General features: G+C 33.7%; 1 protein-coding gene across 1 annotated transcript in view; it reads left to right on the forward strand.

The window, feature by feature from the left end:
• Positions 1-26603, forward strand: part of LOC135952185 (discoidin domain-containing receptor 2-like) — a 284912-nt gene that overhangs the window by 137646 nt on the left and 120663 nt on the right. Inside the window, exons 3-4 of the mRNA XM_065502025.1 lie at positions 12311-12542; positions 19975-20122. Coding sequence (XP_065358097.1) covers positions 12311-12542; positions 19975-20122 — 380 coding nt within the window. The remainder of the gene's footprint in view (positions 1-12310; positions 12543-19974; positions 20123-26603) is intronic.

The following is a 26603-nucleotide window of genomic DNA, read 5'->3' on the forward strand; positions in this document are numbered from 1 at the left end:
GGAACACGTCCTTCAGAGGTACTGAACTGCACCTTGTTCCAATTGACCTTCACATAATAATTACCTCTGGCTACAGTTTAAAGAGGCATCTGGATGTTGGAAATCAAGAACATATGGCCACATGACGATTCTGGACCTGCTGCTTTCGTTTGTAAACCAACCTTTGGACTTTATTACTCCGTATTCAGATTTTGATGGTGGGTATTCAAAGTCTTAGTTCCTTCCAGGAGTGAGTGGTAGGGGAAACCTTGTGTATGAATATCACACCATGATATAATGAGCTGTTGTTGGTTCTGGTGTATTCTGTGAAGAACTTGGGATTGGTATCTCAGACCGTCTTCCCAAAGAATATAATATTTTTCAGTCTGAAATTTTTGCAACCATGATAGCTTGTAATATACTAAATTGCCATAATACTTCTCTGATTGAATACCTATACAATTTAATTTTTATTAGTCAGACAATGTAAGAACGCTCTGTGAAGGTTAGGTCGTATATCTGACATTACTTTAGTTAGGGTCCCTGCTCGTAGAAACTACTATGGCAATGAACAGGCAGACGATTCAGCTAGAATTGAATCTGCTTTGGATACCTCAGACACTTTCTTACAATACACTTTCTTTCCATAATAAAAGGGATATAACAAGGTTGCTGGCAGCATTAACCGGACACTGGATGCTAGGTAAGCAAGCATGTCGCCTTGGTCTCCCCTTTTAACGACCACTGTCGTAGCAAGTAGGATTTTCCAATCCTCTACGAGTGCTCAGCCCTATGTGTTAAAAATCACAGATTCCTGGACAACTACATATTAACCAACCTAGGTAAAATATTTGGGTCTAGACTTAATGACCTACCGAAAAATCTCACAGCTACAGGTTAAGTCTAATAACTTCGATATTTTTAGCATACATTACGATGTACATCTGGCGAGTGGTGAGGTCTTATTAGAACGGGGACTTTCGACTCTACTTGACTGTTGGCGCGTAGGGAACTATCACATTAACCAACCAACCATAATCTCTATACTGGTGTCTGTGATAAATAGACAATATCTCATTAAGTGACTATGTTAGGTTCTCAGGCAGCCGCATAGTAGAGAAAGGAAAGAGGGTAGCTCACTTGGGTCCAGGCAATAGGTCCCTCTGTGTGAAAGGGGAAAAAAAGATGGAAAAGAAAAGAGCGACAGATAGAAATGAGAAGAGAAGGAAACAGTAAGATGGAATGGAGAATAGAAGATGTGAAGAGAAAGGAGAGAATAGTATTAAGCACCAGATAATTGAAGAATATTAGGACTCTCCGTGGAGATTCCCGTATCTGGTAATTGTTATTCCTGATAAAGGCATTGATGCACTCTAACTTCATGTCCGAAAGCTCAGAAAGACTATTTAGCGTAAATCTCTTAATCTTGACACCTCGCATGGTTGCCAAATCAGCAGTGTCCGGTTATCACCGCCACTACTTTACTGAATTTTGAACGTGACAGGCCAATAAGATATGTTGTCCACTCTCGGTTTAGTTGGGGCCATATCATTCCGGTTATCGTACAAGACGGTTCACATCCCCATCTTGTCTGCGCGAGCTCATACATACTTAAGTGTCTAAGTGTTGAGTACAAATGATTGGAGCTATGGAGACAGATATATCAGTTCTTATTAAGCTACTATCGGTATTGACGAGAAAACAAATGATATTCATTTTATTGACTGTGATCAATGAGTTGTCTGAATTAATGAATATTTTGAGCTATATATCTAGCTCTGGTTAATTTTACTGTAGAGTCTTTATTTTAGGTAGGTTTAGTTATATTGTAGTTGAATCTGACAGCTACCCTTATCTAACCAAACGTAGCTTTTGTAATTCATGTAAATAAATTTAAAAATTCTTTATGAATGAAGTGCAATAAATATAAATTAAGAAGTTTTTATTGATTCCTTCATAAATCATAACAAAAATTATTAAAATTTATGGACTTTAAAAGATTTATTTTCCAAATAATTAAAATTATTAATTATACCACAACAAATGCATGGCTTTAATTCTCAATACAATTAATGTTTAAGAAGACTGAGCAGTAGTAGGTATTTCTAAAGAAAAACCATAATTTATTGCAATTAAATTTATAAGCCTTTTAAAGCCTACTGTATTATTCATTTCACCTGCCTGCCTATAAGTATGCAATACATATTTATGTGTTTTGTTTTTTTATGCACGAGTTATAAAATAACCTCAAATACATAATTATTAATACCACAAATTATTAAAACGAAGCCCTTATTACAAACGCAGACATATTTTAATTAATTTGTTCAGCAAACAAACAACTTTGTGCAGAAACAAAAAAAAATCACAACGACCTTTAATATTTATTCATTGCAAACTAATTAATGAAATGAATATAAATACTTTCTGGAAAATTTAGCATTTATGCTTAAATTTAATCCAGGCTGTACTTAAGTGACCTTTATTTAGGGAGCTGTAATTTTTCATACTTAAATTAGGCCAAATGCTGGGTAATTTATTATCTTGTGTATAATAAATTTCTATGTTTATGTACAATTATTTATTATTTGTTGGGGAGGGTTCTTGCAACAAGTGCAAAGTCAGTGGCCAGTAGAAAGTTTTTGGTTGCAAGGTTAAATTTTTGAAAATAAGAGAGGTTGTAGTGCTTTAAAATATGATTAAAAATTTTTCCTAAAAATAGCCAATAATAAGGTTTTTTGTTGCTTAATAAAGGCAACGTTTAAATTTTTATATTATTCGAAAGTCTTTTATTCTGTGGTTATTACGATATACAAAAATATATATGTTTGTTTATATTACTCAACACGCCCTTGAAGTATGCTATATTTTCACACTTACTAACTGTAGCTTTGTTTATGCAATTAAAATTCTTTATACAGTAAACGAGTATAGCTACTAGCTATTTTCAACTCACGCGCTTGTTTTTTTGTTTTTGAAATGCAAGAATAGTATTGTTGCCTACTTCAAGGTTAAAAGTAACTTGTAAAGAAGAGAAAGAATACTCTTGTTTATTTAATTGTCACCCACTAGCATATTATTTTAACGAACAATTCAAGCTACAATTAAGCAAAAGGTCATCCTTGAAGTGTGCTATAAAACAGTACAATTTCAAAAGACTTTAGTAAAATAATTTTATCAAAGACTTAAAAAGTTGTATTTAAAACTATTAATGGAATATTTTTTTAAAATATACAATCAATATTACAACATTTAAATCATAATGCCTTCATCCTTTTAGCCATTTGTCGCTTTATCACGAGTTCATTAACTTTTCCATAGCCTACTTTTAGTCATTTACTTAAAATATGTTTTCAATTACAGCATACTTTTAGCATAAATATTTAAAAAACAAATTAATTGAATCATTTACCACAAATTTTTATATTTATTGAATATTTAAACATGATTTTTTTTCTGTGCTGTTCCATTTCACCTTTTGCGGATTATGTAAAATAATTCTTAATTAAATTTCTCACATAATATTAATACAAAAATATTAATGGTTGTTTGCAAATAAATACAGGCAAACACATACATACATTCCATATACATAGATGAATATATATACATTTATGGGAAAAATGTAGAAATGTTTGTATGTACATATGTATTTATTAACGTACACCAGTACAGTAGAGTACGTTATTGACTCATATAACACCAATTATTTTTAATTAATGAAATAACTACCGAAAACAAAAATAAAAACAACATCAGCAATAGCAACAACTACAACAACGACGACAATGACACAAACACCAAACAGCTATATTATCAATAAAATAAAACCAAACAGACATAAAGTCAAATGTATTGAAAAAGAGGAGGATAAATTAATAGAAACAATTTTTGATACAAAAGACATGAACATATACATATAAGTTTGTCATTTTCACATCCTTAATTTCTGTCTGTTGAAATCTGCTTTCCGAAGTCCCCAAATAACGAACATGAATGATTGATACATCAATAAATCCCCTATAGTCCCACTAAGGTTGCTATTTAAAATCGTAAAAATCGGCCCATAAATTGCTGAGATGTAAGCAAAAAACCAAGCACAATTTTTTTGATCCAAAAAAAAATGTTGATGATTATTAATTTGGATTACCTCAAATCTGTAATTTGCACTTGTGTGGAAAACCACACATAATTAAAAATATATCTATATATATAAAAATGGATGTTTGTATGTGGGTATGTATGTTCCGAATGAACTCAAAAACGGCTGGACCGCTTTTAATAAAATTTTCAGCGAATCTTCGGAATAGCGTGGCGGATAACACTGTAAAGTCAGATTTTTGATTTTCGGTCTGTGGGCGGAGGGGCGTGGCAAAATCCAATTTTTATATTATACCGCTAATACCATCTATATATATAATAAAACGTCTGTACCGATTTTGATGAAATTTTCAGGGAATCTTCAGAATAGCCCAGCGGGTAACACCGTATAGTCAGATTTTTGATATTCGGTCTGTGGGCGGAGAGGTGTGTAAAAATCAAATTTTTACATTATACCGCTAATGCCATTATATTTAAAAACAGATGTTTGTATATATGTTCCATATGGACTAGGGTTCCTACGCGGGATAAATTTCCCGGGAATATATTTTTGTTAATTTTCGGGAAATGTTTGTCGGGAATTTCTTCATAAGTTTTCTTCTAAAAGTACAATTTTCAGATTCGTTTCGATGGCCAAATTTGTTGCGAATTGAATTATTCTATTATATCCATAGATATTTCAGTTCTAGCAGCAGATAGTCAGTTGGCAAAGAAGTATTATTGTCGAATAACCGAATTTTTTTATTCAACACAAGCCACAAGCGAAATTTTTAAGTTCTTTAATTAAACAAAGAATTTATTGATTTTATACTGATTAAAACAACGACTGTGATAATACCGATAAAATGTCACTATTAAATTAAAAACCCTTATAAAGGCTGGACCAACATTGTACAACCAAATATAGTTATTTTTTACTTCTTTTAAAATCCTGGTACAATTATAAGTCAATTTATTCGAACAAATTTTCTGGTTTTTGGTTTAATTTAGTGTTAAAAAATTTCCGGGAATTCCCGGGAATGAAACGATTTTTTAATTTCCTCCCGGGAATGAAAAAAGTCCGGGAAATTAGGAACCCTAATATGGACTCAAAACGGCTGGACCGATTTTGATAAAATTTCACGGAATCTTCGGAAAAGCATAGCGGGTAACACTGTAAATCATACTTTTATTGCAATAAGTATGATGACTACAGGAATCACAAGGATGTACTGATTGGCGCAATGAACAAACATTACTTACATTGCAGCATTTTGAAGTTCCCTAAGGAATCCCCGGGAATGTGCTGTTCGAACGGTAAAGTTATTCTGCCACCAGTTATTGAGCCGTCTGAGCTGTTTCTAAGTTACATTTCCTATTTTCAAACATTTCGTTCAAAATATCCAAAAGAACAACTTCATGTCCACCTTTAAAGTTCAAGGCCAAATGTACCACAGAATTGGATCCCGCTTTCCAAGTACGAAGTTCCTTCAAATTTATTTCACTGGAAATGAAGCTACAGAAGCCGAACGCTATTAACGAACATGCGTGTGCATTTGCTGCAATACCCTTCTGCCGAAACTTTCTCAAAGCAATTGTCGGACATCGGAAATAAAATTCCAATTGATCCCTCCACAAATGAGATTTCAATCCCGGACTTCTGCCAAATGGAAATGAATATTCAAGAAGTTGTCGACAAAGTATTCCATAGTCTTACAACCAACTACAACAATTCGGATTGGCTGTGGGAACATGCAATTTTGGCACCAACAAATTATGATGTTAACAAGCTCAATAAGCAAATACAATTGAAACTGTCTAGCGAAACAATAAAATACAAATAGATTGATACAGTAATGAACGAAGAACAAGCCGTCAATTAACCTACTGAATTTTTTAATTAATTGAAACCAGCCGGAATGCCACCATATGTATTAACATTGAAGGTTGGATCACCGACTTTGTCCGACACTGTATATTAAAATCGAGATGCAATATAAAACAGATGTTTTCTAGCTGAAGCGATATTTCATGAATATCGCTTCAGCTAGTAAGCGATATTCATGAAACTTCTTAACATTTACACAGAAAGCGCATTAATTTAGTAAAAAATATTTTTTTGATGGTAAAATATTTAAAAACTGATGTTACTTACCTCTTGTGTGATTTTCCACATTTAGTAATTTGGATGTTCTCAAATCTATAATTTCCACTTGTGTGGAAAACCATACATAATTAAAAATATATATGCGATATTCCAGCAACTTCTTAAATTAAGTCAAGAATATTTTTTGATGTTGAAATATTTAACAACTGATAGTACTTACCTTTTGTATGATTTTCCATACATATACCATTTCAATGTATTTTGCACTAGGAACAGAATTATTTTGTCGTCAAATAAGTTGCATTTAAATTGAGGAACGTTTGCAAAAATATTTTGTAATGTTGAAATATTTAACAACTGATGTTACTTATCTCTTGTGTGATTTTCCACACATATGAAATTTCAATGTATTTTGCACTAGAAACAGCATTTTTTCGTCAAATAAGTTGCATTTAAATTAAGGATCGTCTGCATCTCCACATCAATTTAGTGTGTGCTTTAATTATCAACATTACTGCTGTAATCTTTCTCCTGCAACATCATTTGACATATCAGCTCAAAACAGATGAACAAAAAAAAAAAAAACTACAACAACATTTAATTACTCGCCAAAAACGAAAGAAAAAAAGAACAATCTCCATAACAACAATATTACTACCACCTAGACCAATTTTCCGCCTTATAAACACAATACTGGCTACAATATTTATTATTGATTTTTTTTCCAGCAGTCATCATTACAATGGAAAAAAATATATGTTTTTATCATAATCCTTTAACTATACATAAGTAACAAAAATATATACATATATATTTATCATCAATGATATGTTGCTACTGTTGTCGTTCATTATCAGCAGCAGCAACAATATGTGAGAGTTACAAGTAATCAGATGTGTGTGCATAAACACTCAGACAGAGTATGCATTTTTTAAACAGTGTAGAGTAGAAGTAGTCGTACGCTAATACATTTAATATGAACAAGTATTTGGCTGTGTTGAATGTTATATATTCGCCACCAATATAATATGAAAGTAGAGAGAGAGTGATGTGACGAATCATTCTCCGATCCTTGTAAAATTCGGTTTGACGATTTTTATGTCTAATTTGGACTTTATCATAACGACTTTCATGTGCATATTTAAAGTATCTTCGGAAGTGTTCCTATGGCAGCTATGACCAGTTATGGGCAGATCTTAATTTTTTATACCCTACACCACCATAGTGGGGAGAGTATTATGCGTTTGTGCAGATGTTTGTAACGCCGAAAAATATTAGTCTAACACCCACCTTAAAGTATACCGATCGACTTAGAATCACTTTCTGAGTCGATTAAACGACGTCCGTCCGTCTGTCTGCTTGGCTGGCTGTCCATGCAAACATTGTGCACAGAGTACAGGTCGCAATTTTGAAAATATTTCGATCAAATTTGGTACATATTTTTTCTGCACAAAGACCAATTCTATTGAAACTAGCTGAAATCGGTCTATTATTTCACCTAGCCCTCATACAAATGTCCTTCTGAAATTGGACTTTATCGGACATAAATGTTTAATTTATAAATGTATCTCCACAAATTCCGCTCCAAATAAGTTTTTTATATACAAAATTCATGTCACCAAATTTTGTTGCGATCGATCTATAATTAGTCATAGCTCATGTAGACCCGCTTCCGAAAATCACTTTAACGTGCATAAATCGCAAAATTCAACATAGTAAACTTTCATATAGACATAAATCACACGACCTAATTTCATGGTATTCGGTCCATAATTGGTCATAGCCCCCATATAAGGCCCACTTCCGAAAATCACTCAAAAATATAAATTATTGAAATTTTAAAAGAAAAATGTTTTTGCTTTTTTACTTAGTATAGGGTATTATATGGTCGGGCTTGACCGACCATACTTTCTTACTTGTTTTTTACTTAGTTAGCACAAATGGGGTTTGCTTCACCAAAGAAGAAACTTCTAGCGATACAATCGTAATTTACATTGAACAAACAGAAAAACAATTTAACAATTGATGATAGCGAATAGGCAATTAATATCCGTATGTTAGGGGAACGTGTCCACGAAGGCTCTCCAGCGATTTCTATCTTGTTTTTATGAATTTGAGGCCCCCTGGGCCCTTGTTGTCGATACTCCGCTTCTACAGATCTTGTCCATGTTGTTCGTTGTCGTCCCAGATTTCATCTTCCTTGCGGATTCTATTCTAAACTGGCCTTTGCTATGTTGGAGATGTCTGCCAATCTACGACCACTTACGCGTAATTACGGCGGATTTCGTGGGCGATGTGAGATTGGTTGCTAATTGACAGCATATTGTCATTTGCGGTTTGGCCAAAATATTTTGTTTATTTTGCGCAGATATTTATTTACAAAACACTTGTAGTTTTGCTATTAAGGAGTTAGTGACTTTCGACGTTTCAGGAAACTATGTCCAGAACTAACATGAAAAGCACTGGTGATAGTGTACATCCTTGTCTCACTCCGGTGTTCATATCGAAAGCGTTTCGGTGTAGCTCTTTTATAAAGGAGATGAGAGAGTCTATTGATGGTATCAAATGCTCATTCGAAGTCTGCAAAGACTAAGAAGAGTAGGTAGTTCTACTTTGCAGACTGTTCGATTATTATGCGCAATATATTGATTTGATCTACACATGGTCGGTTCGGTCTAAATCCACTCTGCTCATTCCAAAGAGATTTGTCAATGGTTGGTGAAATTCGGTCTAAGATGATCATTGTGATAACCTTCTGGTTGGCGTTCAATAGAGTTATGCCTCTCCAGTTCCTACATTCGGTCTCCCAATTTGGAAAGTGTTGTTAAGTATTACGCCTTATTTCCATTCGATAGATAATCAGCATGATATCCAGTCGGGATCAGCAGCTTTTTTGTTCTTGAGTTTAATAGCAGCTCTTTTTACTTCCTCGATAGTCGATGGTGCTGTGGAGATCTCTCTTCTTTGATTTCTTTTGATTTGTCGCTGAGAAGGTGGACTGTGTGAGCCTGTTGCCAGCGACGGAGACTTGAAGAATTCTTTCCATCGTCCAAGTTGATCTTCGATGTCGGTAATGATGTTATCATGTCTCGCCCTTATATTTGGTGTGTGTGATGGGCCGATATAGCCATATTTTCTTACACAGCCTAGGGTCAGCTCTAGCCTTTTTTTCGACGATTTTGGAACAATGATTTAGTTTATGGAACTTGGAATTCAGTACTGTGAGTTTTTCCATTTTAAAGGATTTCCTTTCTTTAAAACTCACCACACCACACCGGCCTAGTGTGTCATTCTTAGTTTTAATGCAGGCTTCGGTTTTATTTTTCCAACTTGGATGATGTTGATGTACACAGATGGCGTGTGAACTGTTGTGCAACTGATGGTTGTAGCAGCCTGTGTACATTGAATTTATTAATATATAGACAAGTTTGTCCGCTCCTCTGATTGCCTTTATGTCCATTAGGCATCCCAGAAACTTTCTGCTTATAATGAAGTGGTCGATATGATTACGGGTAATACCATCTGGAGATTGTCATGTATATTTATGTATATTACGGTGTGGAAATTTAGTACAACCAGTGAATTTTGCTTGCCCATGCAGAAATCTATGAGACGTTCACCGCGGCGCACAGTGGCTCATTTTCGTTTTTCATCGGCCAAAACTCTGTAACTTTTGAACCGATACACACTGTGGTAAATCACAAATCTAGCTGGACAAAATTAAAAATTAAATGTCTGGCAACATTCCTTCTGATCATTTAATGAGCTTCTCAATACAATAGGGAACTGTAATTCATGTTTTGTTTTTTTTGGTTTTTAGCTCCGATTAGGAAAAACTAAGCTTTAAAGTCAGTTGTTGTCAACAGGTACATTAAGATTTCAAAGAAAAGTGTATTTTTTGTTTGACTTTGGTTTATGATTAAAAAGGCTACGGTGATTTTATTGTCATCATTTTTTTACATTATTATTAAGCTCTATTTTGAGGAAATATGCAACAATTTTCATTTAATTATTTATATTGTAACTATTAAAAAAAACTATTTTTTGTGAGAAGATCAGAAATTGGAAAAAATAAAATATTTCCTTTTTTCAAGTAGAATTAAAGCTGTTTATTCCGCATAGTTCGGCTGTAAAACTATATTTGGGTTAATCTGTCAAGTTTTCACTTTAAGGTAAATCAAAAACATCTTGCGCATTTTTGCGACCGCCATAAATTTTTTCACTTTTCCAGTATGACTTCTACTTTTTCACGAAAGAAAATTTTTGAAGAATGGGTAAAAACTCCCAAAATACATTGCGAAAAAAAGTTGGTTTTTTATAATCTTTTATATATTTTAACTCATTTTTTATATGATTCATAAGTGAGAAGTGAACCCAACGTGTTTTATTAATTTTGTCCAGTTAGATTTGCGATCACCACACTGTGCGATAGATATATTTTAGAAATTTTTTTTGGTGGACAGATAACTTCTTGAATTTTTCTCCAGTTTTAATTTCATTAAAATCGGTTCAGCAGTTGTTGCGCAATTTAAGGTTAAAGTTTAACTTTTATTTTTCTATAGCATTTAGTACGAAAATGCGGATTTTTTTATTTTTTGCATCAGCTTTACTTATGTAAAAGTTGTAAAAGGATTAAAACAAGTAGGGAAGTATATTCGGCCAAGCTCGACTATATAATACCCTACACTATAATTTATTTTCGTGAATGATTTTCGGAACCGGGTCTTATATGGGAGCTATGACTAATTATGGACATATCGCCATGAAATTAGGTCGTGTGATTTATGTCTATATGGAAGTTATTTCTATTGAATTTTGTGTTTATACCAACATTTTTAAGAGATTTATGCTCGTTAAAGTGATTTTCGGAAGCGGGTCTTATATGGGAGCTATGGGAGGTCGTGTGATTTATGTCTATATGGAAGTTATTTCTATTGAATTTTGTGTTTATACCAACATTTTTAAGAGATTTATGCTCGTTAAAGTTTAACAGCAATTACTGCGTATATCCCCATAACATTTTTTATGTTGCTCCATGGTGATTACTCTGTTCAATTGTTCATAGAAATAGTCATTTTTGTAGTTGGCATCTGCTTCTGTTGGTGATGTTACGATTTTTAGTACGAATGTGGGCTGTGAGTATTCTTCCGGATATAGAGTTGTAATCCATTAAGTCATTCTGCATTTTGGTTGTGAGTAGTTAACCTTTCCATCTAACTTCACATAGTCAGAGGAAGTCAAGCCGGCATCTGACCATTTTATTGCATAATTGCGCCATGAGCGATGTTTCTGATAACGTTCCATGATCCGAATCTGGTTCTTGTTCGATAGCCAATGTGTTGTGCCATATTCTCCAATTCATTATATGTTTTAGTTATTTACTTCCTAGTGAAACTTACTTTTTCTGTATTTTGTATGAACAGCGCTAATTTATAGGCAGAATGTCCTTTTAGTAAAAGGCTTTTACCATAAGAAAACGTATGTAAAATTTCAATGGATTATCTGAAATATATATAAATAAAATTGGAGATTGTCTCATATTTTGCTCCCTAACTCTGGTTCTACTTGACTGATTTTGCCCATTTCCAATGCCAAATAGTTTTGATCAACAGCAAATTTCATCCACCTAAGTCCTTCCCTGTAGGCGCTATCTTTCCTTCTACAGCCAATCAGACAAGCGGACGTACGGATATAGCTAGATCGTTTAGAATTTTATAAGGCCCAGAATATACCCCATCTTTTGAATGGTGGGTCTAAAAACTGCCAAATAGCATTTTGGACCACTTTAAATCTGTATTTTCCGTAAAGCTATTTATATTTGACTTCAACAATTCCTCAAATAAGTTGGTTAGCAGTCAAGTAAAGAAAAAAGTTAATTAAAAGTACAGCTTTAGAAGTTCCTTTACTTTTGCCCTTCACTGTCTGTGAAACCATTATTATTTCTTTTTTCTGTTCCAATATCCCTAAAAGTAAAAATATGTTGTTCTTAATTTATTAATTCAACGAAGCGTTCACTTACATAGAGTTTTATTATTGAAGCATTAAATTTGTGTCTATATGTTTTGTTTGTTTATCATACATAAATATATTTATTTTATACTCATGTTTGTCTATCTTCTTTTTTTGTTCTGTTTTAATTGACAGATTGAAGGTCGATAATAATGGTGGAGCTTGGTGTCCAAAACACATGGTATCACGCGGATTAAAGGAATATTTACAAATTGATTTGTTGCAAGTTCATGTGATAACTGGCATTCGGACACAAGGACGCTTTGGTAAGGGTCAGGGCCAAGAATACACAGAGGCTTATGTGGTGGAATATTGGCGACCGGGCATGGAGAAATGGCGCAGATGGAAGAACATACAAGGCAAGGAGGTGAGTTTAAAAGGTTCAAATATTAAATAGCCATTAGTTAGGGAAGTTTTTTGTGGTTTTAATATTGAGTGTTTATAAAGGATATAATATAAAAAGGTAGCATTCATCCATTAACTTTAAGCAAATAAAGCGAAATACGCTACACCACAAAATAGCCGTGAATAATTGTGTAATAGAGTCCTTATAGTTGCATATTAATATTCCCCATATTTCATAGTAATAACTTTATTTTTAATGACTTTTTAAATACCCCTGCTTTTCCACAGGTGTTACCACATTAATTTCTTTATCTTGCTCAATCATGCAATTAAAATTCGTTTCTGCTTTTAATTAATCGCTGATATGATATTTTTTAATTATATTAATCTTTAACATCTTTGCAACAATAAACATTCTCTGCCTCCAAAAAGAAAAAACATTTTGGCGTAGGAGTCAGGAAGCGATAAACATCTTCAAAAAAACAAAATTATTTTTCAACATTTTCACATACCTTCTACACAATGTTGGCTCCACGATATAGTTGCCCCATCGAAGCACCACAACATTGTTTTAGTATGTAGTTTTTGTTAATCGCAAGATGAGGAGAGAAAAAAACCAAACAGATTTATGGTTAACAATTTGGCATGGTAACATGTTTTTAGCATGTGAAATAAGGCAAGTCGATTAGGTGTTTTAAAGCAGAGGTGAATTTGGAATGCCCTATCATGTGGTCAGAATAATACATTACAGGAATATGCAGAACTTGCAGTATAAAGGAATTACTGGAAATTAACACAGGCAAAACTTTTGTAGAGATAAAATGCTTGGACTCAATCATATAGAATATTTGCTACTTTATATACTGCTACTTTGCTTAAATTGTGCGTTATTTTGAGGCTTTATAGCTTTCTTTGATACACCAGTACGACATAACTTTTCTAAAGGAATCTTAGGAAGAAAACTATTGTTTAGATGGTACGTGATACTTCGTTTTCAATACGTAATGATTTAAAAGGATGAATTTATGAAAATATTGGGGTTTTTCAATGTTTTTACAACATACCCTTACCACACATGGTGAAGGGCATAACAAATAATGAAGTGCTGAATCTAATGTACGGTTTGAAACCCTTGAACCCCAATGAAGACGGGGTTGTTAAGCTGATGATCTTGAAATCAATAATTTTCGATTAGACTATGGTTTTAAAGGAAATCATAAAACGTAGCAGCTTAAGTGAAAAATTTTAAATGACAATTATATACAATTATATCTTACAGTCTCAAGAACAATTGGAGATATCGTAACGAAATTTCACGAGGTTTGAGCTGAGGTGCTTTCGAGCTGATATACAGTGGCTCAACTTCGTAGGTGGATTTGTCACCTCGGGTCTCACATTATTTAACTATCGCCAAAAATCCATTTATAATCCGACTGAGCTGATTTTTTTTCCATTAATTGAATCTGCCTTATTTTCTTAGGCCTAACAATAAGTATTAAAACCATATAACTAAAATTAAAACTAAATGCTCTCTAACGGGCTTGTCATGTTGGTAGATCGGCTGTGCGGGTTCGGGTGGCTTTGTAATTTCATAATGTATTTCTCACGGACATTCTTGAACTCATCCTTAACCCATTCCCAGCCATTGTACCTGCTTGAGTACAGAAAAAAGGCAATATTCAAATACTCATAAATTTTTTAACAAGATAAGTTTAAGAACATTTTTGTGATTTTGCATTTAACACACTATGCTTTTAAACATCACACATACAAAATTTAAAAAAATAATACCCTTAACCCTCTAATCAGATTATTGTTTGAAAAAAAAATATGTTGGAATAAAAACAAACAAAAGACAAGTGCACATTCATTACATACATTTAACATTCCCACCTAAAGGCAGCCTTTCCGGTTAGAGGGTTAAGGTATATTTTGTCCTGTTTTTATAATGCTATATCATTTATTGGAATATTAGCGAGGTTAGTAACAATTAAGCTGCGGGGAGCAAACACAGTTTTACGAAAGCAAGAGTTTTTTATAATTTTGTGAAGTAGAGTGATTATGTGTACATTTTATAAAAATGTATAAGAAAAATAATTTGTTGGGACTAAGTTGTGTGATTAAGAAAATCGGTGTACCCAATTGGGTACAATGGCTTGATATGTATTATTTTTTATACCCTACACCACCATAGTGGTGTAAGGTATATAAATTATACCGATCGACTTAGAATCACTTTTCTGGTCGGCTGGCTGGCTGGCTGTCCATGTAAACCTTGTGCGCAGAGTACAGGTCGCAATTTTGAAGATATTTCGATGAAATTTGGTGCATATTATTTTTTCGGCTCATGGACCAAGCCTATTGAAACTGGCTGAAATCGGTCCATTATTTCACCTAGCCCCCATACAAATGTCCTCTCGAAATTGGACTTTATCGGTCATAAATGTTTAATTTATATATTTATCTCCACAAATTCCGCTCCAAATAAGTTTTATATACACAAAATTCATGTCACCAAATTTTGTTACGATCGGTCCATAATTAGTCATAGCTCCCATATAGACCCGCTTCCGAAAATCACTTTAACGTGCATAAAACGCTTAAAAATGTTGGTATACACACAAAGTTCAACATATTTACCTTTAATGTAGATATAAATCACACGACCTAATTTCATGGTGATCGGTCCATAATTAGTCATAGCTCCCATATCAGGCCCACTTCCGAAAATCACTCAAAAATATAAATTATTGAAATTTTACAAGAAAAATGTTTTTGCTCTTTTACTAGTGTAGGGTATTATATGGTCGGGCTTGACCGACCATACTTTCTTACTTGTTTTAAGATTTTTCTTACGCTAAAATAGAATTGCAGACCATCAAAACGTGAAGTTTTTAATGCAAATGTTTTAAAAACTAGATTTTTTGGAAAAATATGAGCACCACAATTTTGATAACTATTATTTTATCAGATCCGGATTGTAATATGGATGAAGATGAAGGTGTTGCTGACGACTTTGTTAGAGATCGCATGTACCAGGTGAAATATAAGTATTTTGTGACAGTGATAGCGGCGATGATGTTCCACTTGAGATGTTCTGACAGAAAATAATGCCCTCAAGATCAAGCAAAACAAATTCTATTTGGATAATAAGACCATGCGATGTTCAAATGTCTTAAACTATTTTTTTGACAACGAGTTCAATATTATTTCATACTTGAATGGGGAAAAGGTTTTTAGTTTAACCACAAGCTACTAAGCACAATTTATCCTTCAACGCTGAAGATTTGAATATATTCTTGAGTATTTCGCTTTACAGTGAATATCGCTCTATGCCAAAAGAAGATATGTATTGGAGTCAGGTATAGCCCCAAAAACACGTTTCTTAAATTTTTTTTAATTTACTATGTTCTTTGACCGTATTTTAGTTTAAATAAATAAATAAATGAATTTAAAAATTTTTCATTTTAAATGGTCTTAATTTTTAATGGGTTAACTAACGGTACGTGTAAGTCTCGTTATGGTCCTACGCATTTTCGATTGGGCCCTCTGTATAAGTTCAATACTGGCATTACTGGCCATTCACCACAATTGGATTCCATACATCCAAACTGGTTTTAAAATACTTTTATACAGGATGACTTTATAGTCGAGGCTTTATTTTGATTGGTCGTTGATTAACCAGAGAAAGCTAGAGGTTCTTAACCTCATGTGAAGTCTATGGCTTCTAAATGACGATGCCAAGTAAGTCGTATATCCAAGTGGATACCAAGTTATGTAGCAGTAACTGTCTGTGGAGTAAATGTAATGTGTTTACTTTTGAGTCCATTTACTTATATTTTCCAGTTACTTAACAATATCTCCAGGAGTCTGTGATAATTGGAAAATTCCGTAGAATCTACCTGCGGATCTGAATGGGGCCAAGTATTGCCGTATCCTCAGCGAATGTCGATATGGTAAGTCTATCACACACAGGCAAATAAGAAGTATATATAAAATAGAGTGTTGGTCCATTAACACTTCCCTGTGAATTTCATAAACCTAAAAAATATGTATTATTTATTTTCAAAAGATTTTCTTATACAAGGTGACGCAAAAGTAATCCTCCTATCAGAAAATGCTATAAATTTTGCGATTGGCACCTAATGTCAGTTCTGTTTTGACATTTGTGTAGTAAACACATGCGAAATACATGTTAATAAACAATGTTACGCTACACTGATCCAGAACGCGGAATATTGCTGACTATTTATTTGACCAATAATCGGTCGATGACTTTCGCACAACGTGAATTTCGTCGCAGATTTCCTGGCCGTCCAACGCCTACTGATGAAACACTGCGACCTTTAGCCGCTCGCCTCGAAGAGACTGGCACAACACGAGATGCTGCCAGGCGTGGCCATTACACCCGCTCAAAGTCACTGTATGGTGTGCTGTTTTCGCTGGAGGAGTCATCGGACCTTTTTTCTTCGAAGACGTCGCCGGCCAAACGGTTACTGTGAATGGTGAGCGCTACAGATCAATCATCAATGAGTTCTTTTTGCCGCAACTTGATGAATTGGAATTGGAAAACATGTGGTTCCAACAAGACGGTGCAACGGCACACACTGCACGTGCCACAACCGAAATGCTGAAGGATGCATTTCCCGGGCGCCTAATCTCCCGTTTTGGCGATTTGCACTGGCCAGCAAGATCGCCTGATTTGACCGCTCCAGACTTCTTTTTGTGGGGCTTTTTGAAGTCGCGGGTTTATGTCAACAAGCCTCAGACTCTTGCAGCTCTTAAAGACAATATCCGTCAAGAATTTGAGGACCTATCGCCGGAAGTTTTGGCCAAAGTGATGGAAAATGCCATAAAAAGGGCTCAAATGACAATCAACTGTGGCGGCGGCCATTTACATGACATCATATTATCGACTTGATGTAAAAAAAATTAAAAGACCAAATAAAAATAATCCACAAAAAGTATCTAAGTTTTTCATTTTTTTTAATTACAGCCAAAAAACATCGGAAGTTTACTTTTGCGCCACCTTGTACAACTAGTTTAACTTGCTCAATGGTTTTAAATTGTTCACGAAAATCAAATTGATGAACTATTCAGACTTTTAGGTCTTTATGAAGATGGCATTGTAAAATCTTTTCCTGGTTTAGGTATCATTATGATCTGAGCAGTATTCCAATTAGTTGGGAAAACGCTTAGTCTAATGATTGCAGAAAACAGTACAAATTGCATGATTATTCCTATATTCGGTAGATTTTTAATCATGGATGGCGTAATTTTGTCATATCCTGGAGATTTTTTTTGTATTTATGTTATTTTTGATAACTTTTCAAACGTGCTCGGGAATTACTCTGATTTGTTCATCCGTTGTCTTATAAACAGGAGGATTTTCCAGTACAAAATTAAATGAAATATATTAAGCAGGTGCTTGCAAAAATTAATGCTTTGTTTTTAGCAGTTCTTACCCAAATTACCATCAGCTTTTCTCAATGGAGTTTTTTTCCTCTACCGGTGGTTTTAATGCTACAAAGAAAAAAGTTCATATGTTTGGAATTCGTCGATGTATCTTCTATTTCTGCGATCCTCCTCTAAACAAAGAACTCTCTTCAGTCTTATAGTAGTGATAGACAGCCTCTCAGCTTTTCTCAACGGAGTTTTTCCCTCTGTTTTTTCTAAAACAACCGGTAGTTTTAATGCTACAAAGAGAAAAGTTCATATGTTTGGAATTCGTCAAACGGTCGATATATATTCTATTTCTGCTATCCTCCTCTAAACAAAGGACTCTCTTCAGTCTTAGAGTAGCTATGGACAGCCTCTGCTTTGCAGCAGGTGGTCTATTTTATTGCCACTCTCTTCTAAGCTTTATCTTTTCGAGCCAGAGCCGATGTAATTAATGAGATTAAGTCATTGACGCATTCATTTAACTCTCCCTCACACTGTGACTATTACAGGTGAATGCTCGGAAGATAAATCAAAAGATATTTCCGCACATATAAAATTTCGATCTACATTTATTGATATTACAAGGAATATTATCAGGAATCTTGCTAGGATCAGTAGACCAGTATGTTGGATGGTCATCCAGGCAATTATTAATGTCGACAAGAGCTTTGTAAAGCTGTCTTTCTCTAGGGTTAACTACACAGAGAAAACATATTCGCAATAGCAACCAAATTTGTTGTCAATCGAATGATTCTATCATAGTGACTGAATTTGACAGTTGTAGCTACGAAATTTTGGAAGGGGTCACAAAAGTTTGGTTGCTTCAACCGAAATTCTTCTTTATCAACTGACTTTCTGTTAATAGAACCCAAAAATTCGGTTGCTATCACGAATCTGTTTTCTCTGTGTAAGTAATCACCACATGCCAGTAAACGATAACCTAGAGTTTCAAAGAATACTTCAAACTTGTCCTTAGTGATCGGAAATCGTAAGGAACAATATATTGAAGTCAATGTCAAATATCCAAATTTAATTCTGTAATTCTGCCTTAATAACCGAATTTTATAGCTGCGGCAGCAAAATTTTACTTATTTTACCTTGACCCAAAAGTAAGCAATCGATTCTTCTCGACAGAATAAAGATGATGACCAAGTCGATTGATTTGATGGAGCCCCGATGAAATGTGGGTAGAATTTCATGGTTCTATAGTAACATATTCATTATAACCATACGTTTTGATTTAAAATATTTTTTTGCATAATAACAGATTCATTTGTGATCGGTTCGTCAGTGAATCATACAACACACTACAGGATTCATTAGCTCTGATCTTATGTGAATAATCTCTCCACAATAAACTCTTTGGTCACAAACACAACTCCTCTAAATTTCTCCCCATATTCTTGCCTCAATGCTGTGCATGTGTGGAGATTAATTCCTAAGAGAGGACTCTTCTTTATCGCAAAATTTATTCCCAAAGAGTTTGCGATTATTATAAATAGAGAAGAGAGCAATGATGAAAAGAGTGAAAGCCAAATATTTATGTGAACCTCTAGATATCCTTTCTAATGTTTCAGTTCAAAATATATAACAGAGAATGTAGCATACACTTCTGTGAAACTAAAAAAATGTAATTTCATTTTAAAACATTAATTTTTATTTATTTTATATATAGTTTTTTCTCCCCCACTTTCAACATACTAAAATTCGTGCTATGGCGAATGAAACTCTAGATGAGGATCTGTAGACTAACTATTTTTGTATGTTTTAGTTTTCATTTATAATGTTTAGATGCAACTCAAAGGCATCATAAAGATGCAGCTACGGTACTGTTTCAAGGCACCTACAACTATTTGTATGTAAGAAGTTTCTTTAGGTTTTTTCATACACATATTGCTGCAAAACAGCTAGCTCATGCCACAAAAATAAATAAGAAAAATTTCAAGCAATAAATTGTTGGTTGATTATCTGTATTTTTTTCATTGTTCTGTTTTTTTTTTGTATTATTGCAGATATTGCCCGGTAATATTAACACTTATAGTGAAGTTGAAAATGTCTTGCAACCCATCATTTTTGCCACAAAAATACGCATCTATCCCTACTCGCAATATGATCGTACGGTGTGTTTAAGAGCTGAAGTTGTGGGATGTCCATGGGAAGGTGAGTAAAATTTTATAAAATTTATTATTTTTAGAGTTTTTTTTTAATTTTTTAAATAAAAGTTGAAAATGATTTAAAAGCTTTTAGAAAAAAATCGATTTATGCTTAAAATGTTATTTGCTGTCTTGGGTGGGTGTTTAAGTCTAGCAATTTCACAAAATATGATATTTTTTAGGCTGCTAGCAGGTGTTGCTTGAACAAATTTTAAGATTTTTATTTTATTTAGACAAGAAAATGTTTTTTCTTTTTTTTTTTGCAGAAAATTAATTTATGCAAATATGCCAACAATATTTTAATAGACCGTCTAATAAAAAACCTACTAGATTTTAAGAAAATATAAATGTGTTACCCATGCAAAACAAAAAATATTTTGTGACAGACTAGAGGAAACAGTGGCAAACAACTTAAGGCCCAGCATTAAAGTTATATTTATACTGAGTTTTAGGTATATTGAATGTTAAAGATTAAATGCCACATTAATAAATGTATTGTAGACACAAAATTAATTTTTGGATACAAACTCTTCCCTTTTTATAATGTTAATTAATGTTTCGCTCTCATTCCTGGTGTGTACATCCAAATAGTCGATCGCATTCGGGCTCTGGTAGCTATGAATGCCGACCTCTGCTTTAAATGGTTTTATCATTTAAATGATAATGTATTGGTATCTTTATCTTTTGAACTCTGTGAAGAGCTTTGTTTGTCTTCGTATTGTGTTTGTGTAAGAAGCCGAATAATTTTCTTGACCCGGTGCTGTCTTTGGTTCTCATTGGTGTAAACGAAGATGTAATGATGGCAACAATTCTTATTTAAATATTATAATTAAACCCTTTTCATTTGTCATTTAAACATTTTTATTACTTTCTTACACACAAATTTTCTATTGACCGCATTAAAAGCCTGATTTAAAACAATTTCTTTTTAACATGTTAAATAATAAAAGAAAAATAAATTGAATTTTACCCAAAAAAAAGGACCTTGACTAAAATTCATAACATAAAAAATTATACCAAAAAATCCACTTAAAAGCCACCATTAACATTTGACCTGGCTTTCCTTTTACTTAAAATGTTATTGTAATAAAAATTTTACTTTAAATTTATTTAATTGTAATTTTGCATGTTTTAATCTTAACAATTTTTATTATTTTTTTTACTAAAATTTTATGTTGTAAATTTATATTTTGTACAGGGGGTTTTAGTAAAATGCTTACTTAAGCATTATAAGCATTTAATTCAATCTTTAGCAATCACGCCTTTAGTTGTTAGTTTACAATTAAAATGAAAAACAACCAGAGCCAATGGAGACATGCAATAGGTAGTTATGTGAAAAAGTATTAACACTGCAAGAGCCTGAAGAGGGTCATAAATAAACCAGTTTGAGTATTAAACATTCAAATTTAAACAAATCTCTACCTTTGACCTGTGTTGGACACAAAAGAGATCTTGAAATGTATTTTATAATAATCTGTTATGTACTTTCTTTCTCTGTTATAGTCTGATCAGTTGACTTTCGTCCTTTTTAAATAAAAATAAACAATCACGTAAAACCCCTGCTGACGGTTTCAGTATCATTTCCACAGGGACTTAAAAGTACTATCATCAGACACTTTCTTACAAACGTACAGTGTGGTAGATCGCAAATCTAACTGGACAAAATTAATAAATCACGTTGAGTTCACTTCTCACTTATGAATCATATAAAAAATGAGTTCAAATATATAAACGATTATAAAAAAACAACATCACAGGGAGTTTTTACCCAATTTTCTTTCGTGAAAAAGTAGAAGTCATACCGGAAAAGTGGAAAAAATGTATGGCGGTCGCAAAAATGCGCAAGATGTTTTTGATTTACCTTAAAGTGAACACTTGCCAGATTAACTCAAATATAGTTTTACAACGGAACTATGCGGAATAAACAGCTTTAACTCTACTTGAAAAAAGGAAATATTTTATTTTTTCCAATTTCTGATCTTCTCACAAAAAATAATTTTTTTAATAGTTACAATGGAAATAATTCAATGAAAATTGTTGCGTATTTCCTTGAAATAGAGCTTAATAATAATATAAAAAAATGATGACAATAAAATCACCGTAGCCTTTTTAATCATAAACCAAAGTCACACAAAAAATACACTTCTCTTTGAAATCTTAATGTACCTGTTGACAACAACTGACTTTAAAGCTTAGTTTTTCCTAATCGGAGCTAAAAACCATAAAAACAAAACATGAATTACAGTTCCCTATTGTATTGAGAAGCTCATTAAATGATCAGAAGGAATGTGTCCAGACATTTACTTTTTAATTTTGTCCAGCTAGATTTGTGATTTACCACAGTGTGAAACGCTGAGAATAGATGGCGCAACTTAGAAACGAATTGTGGCCCTCTTTTAACGAAACACGAACTATAACTCGTAAGAGAAGGGATATGTCAAGGTTGCTGACAGTTTAACGGGTCACGGTATGATAGGTAAGCATGCAAGTCGCCTGCTACTCCCCTTCAACGACCATTGTCGTAGCTGCAATGATAGAGGAAATGAGGAAACAATTTTGCAACTTCTCTGCGAATGACCAGCCCTCAGTGTGAAAAGGCACAAATTTCAGGACAACTAAATGACTTTTTGCGCAGAGCAAGTTAAAACATTCGACAGAAAAGCAATCGTGTTGTTTACAGGTAAATAAATGAACTCGGACTACTTCTTTAAAAACTGATTTGATGGAAAGTAATGCCAAACACATCGAGAAGAATGTTTCAAAATGGCGCTGCTTGAAAATTCAAATGTCACCCAAAAATACGGACTTTGTTTGTGATTATTTCAACAACATTATCGAATCCAGGATATCTGTGGGAAATACATCGCGAAAACATAAGTGAAGACAATCCCACTTAACTGACCCTAACCATCAGTATTCAGACGCTATTTTCAAACAAGCTCTATTGCTGATTGAGGACATGTACATATCCATACACAACACAGTTTTAACTGACCTAAGCTTCATTACGGGATATCAACAGTTTACAATACAGAGACCTGGTGCGAGCATAGCACTTCGATCTGAACCAGCAAAAACAATATGTGATAACTCAATTCAAACAATTGGTTCCTGATTAAAAAAAAATTTACGAAAAAATTATGCACCTTTATGCAGCAGGAGGGACAGACAAAACATTTGTCATCAATTTAATTTTGGCGTTGCACAGTGGTATGAGAATAAAAAAAGAGGGAAATAAATCTGTAACTTCTAAACCCTTAAGCCGATTTGAATGAAATTTCACATGCGCAAAGAGGAAGTGTAGTCGAGTTTAAGTTTTGAACTCGGACATCATGAGCCCACCAGAAGCGGGACCAGTGGTTCCCAAAGTAGGACACCTCGGGTATGTTTAAAATAATCCTATTTCTTCGTTTGTGTTCCGATTTAAAAAAAATTACACATATAGAATCTCCTCATCGAGCACTACATAAAACCTCGTCGTAGCTAATTTTCAACATTTTTACCCACCCTACACCAGTTTTTTGGTGACAGCGGTTCCAAATATTCCCCGATTTTATCTATTTTTATACCCTTCAGCTTCGTGAGAAGGGTATATATAAGTTTGTCATTCCGTTTGTAATTTCTACATTTTTCATTTCCGACCCTATAAAGTATATATATTCTGGATCCTTATAGATAGCGGAGTCGATTAAGCCATGTCCGTCTGTCTGTCTGTCTGTCTGTCTGTCTGTCTGTCTGTCTGTCTGTCTGTCTGTCTGTCTGTCTGTCTGTCTGTCTGTCTGTCTGTCTGTCTGTCTGTCTGTCTGTCTGTCTGTCTGTCTGTCTGTCTGTCTGTCTGTCTGTCTGTCTGTCTGTCTGTCTGTCTGTCTGTCTGTCTGTCTGTCTGTCTGTCTGTCTGTCTGTCTGTCTGTCTGTCTGTCTGTCTGTCTGTCTGTCTGTCTGTCTGTCTGTCTGTCTGTCTGTCTGTCTGTCTGTCTGTCTGTCTGTCTGTCTGTCTGTCTGTCTGTCTGTCTGTCTGTCTGTCTGTCTGTCTGTCTGTCTGTCTGTCTGTCTGTCTGTCTGTCTGTCTGTCTGTCTGTCTGTCTGTCTGTCTGTCCGTCTGTCTGTCTGTTGAAATCAATTTTCTGAAGGCCCCAGATATCTCCGGGATCCAAATCTTCAACAATTCTGTCAGACATACTTTCGAGAATTTTGCTATTTAAAATCAGCAAAATCCGTCCATAAATAACGGAGATATGAGCAAAAATCCGAGACAACCTCTGAAAATTTCATCAAAAAACACAATGTATTGCATGCTTTGACAAAAAAGCTGCTTTACGTATTTTGTTTTTTTTTTGTGTTTTGTTTCTTTTGGCGTTGTTGTTGTTTTTTATACAACTAACCGTTTGTTTGGTTGTGTGTTGGTTTTTTTGACAAAAAAACAACAAATTGTATGTTTGAATGTGCATGCTTTACGTATTTTGTTTTTTTTTGTGTTTTGTTTCTTTTGGCGTTGTTGTTGTTTTTTATACAACTAAACTTTTGTTTGGTTGTGTGTTGGTTTTTTTGACAAAAAATCAACAAATTGTATGTTTGAATGTGCATGCTTTGCGTATTTTGTTTTTCTTTTGGCGTTGTTGTTGTTTTTTATACAACCCAGCAGTTAAGCAAGTAGTCAATGTATCCCTTAAAAACAGTAATTGTCACAAATGTCTTATCACTTGGCTGACTCCATTTTATATATTTTGGTCATTTGACACGTGTGTGCACTTTGTAGTGCAGAGAGAAGACAATTGGTTACTTTATGCATCCCAAGTAATCTAGCGTGAAGACAATTGTCACTTAAGTGTCTCTAAGTAATCTAGAGTGTAGTCACTTTAAACGTTTTGTGAGTAATTCGTACAAACTGGTTTTTTACAGATTGTGTTATTATAATTCTCATACAGTTTATTTTTATTTTTGCTTAAGTATACTGATATCACATGTAACATAGCAATAAGTCAATAGTCACTTTAGTGTCTCTTAGTAACCTATGGTGAAGTCACTTTAAACTTTTTTTGTACTGCAGTTTATTTTACCCACCAGAAGCGTTGACTACCTTCGATCAGCTATCCGATAGTCACATTGTAATCAAAAGGGTCAATTGACCACCTGCTTAGGACATGCACGTGTTAAAATAACTAGTCAAGTAGCTGATCAAGTAACCAGTTACAAAGCTAGCAATGTAACTGACGCTATGTAACCAGTTTGTGAATCCAATGCGTTGCCTACTTTGGACCAGCTATTAGACAGTACCATTGTAATCAAAAATAGACAATTGACCCCCTGCCTAGGACATGCCCGTGTTAAAATGACTAGTCACGTGGCTATTGAAGTAACTAGCTCCCACCCTAAATGATGGGTAAAATCACTAGTTCGGTACTGTCTCCTAGAACTGCTGGGAATTGAACGTATGTTTGGATGTGTGTTGGTTTCATTGCCTTGCGTATTTTGTTTTTGTTTTTTCTTTTGGTGTTCGGTTTCGTTTGGCGTTGTTGTTGTTTTTTGTGTTCTTGATAAATTTAGGATGCTGTAAGCTGAAAGTGGGCAATGTACATACATACCTAAAAATAATGATGCATCCACAACAAAGGTGAAGGGTATATAAGATTCGGCATAGCCGAATATAGCACTCTTACTTGTTCTTTTATAGGATTAACAATAGATCTATATATCAAACAAAGAAAGAAGTGTTTATAAATCATGGCTGAGTCCAAAGTTACATGCATTTGAAAATGCATGTAACTAAAAAATTTCTAAGAGGATGTATAATGAATTTGTACTTTTTGAAAAGCTAACTTTACGCCAAATATTTTAAATGAAAAAAACATTTATAATTTTTCATACCGACGGGATCAGGTCCATTCAAAAAATGCCTATTTTTTATGTAAAATTCAACTTTAGGGCAAAAACTCTCAAATCGCATACTCGATATCAAATTATAGTAACCTATTTTAGATGGCCCAATAAGTTCTTAATTATTTTGTAAAGGATTCCGATAACCCCGCCTCTGGTATGGATATTATAGCCAAAAAACAAAAAATCCCATTTTTGGGATTTTTCAAGATTTTTTTGGGAATTGCGGGATACTTGATAACAAATTTCAAAATTTGTTTTTATTTTTCCATTTTAAATAGAAAAATCTACATAACTGTGAAATTTCATTAAAAAATATTCATAAATAAAAATTTTATTTGAATTTGAAAAATTTGTATCTATGAAAAATTCAATAAAAAGCATTTTTTTCATATTTTTCAAAAAAGTATTCCATGAATTTATCAATTGTCAAAAGTTATATACATTTTTGAAACATGTTTACGTTATGTTTTTTACGTGTCAAATCAAATTGAAATAAAATTTTTATTTATGAATATTTTTTAATGAAATTTCACAGTTATGTAGATTTTTTTTCGACTACACTTCCTTTTTGCGCATGTGAAATTTCATTCAAATCGGCGTAAGGGTTTAGA

Source organism: Calliphora vicina, chromosome 2 (genome assembly GCF_958450345.1).
Source record: "Calliphora vicina chromosome 2, idCalVici1.1, whole genome shotgun sequence".
NCBI classification, from domain to species: domain Eukaryota; kingdom Metazoa; phylum Arthropoda; class Insecta; order Diptera; family Calliphoridae; genus Calliphora; species Calliphora vicina.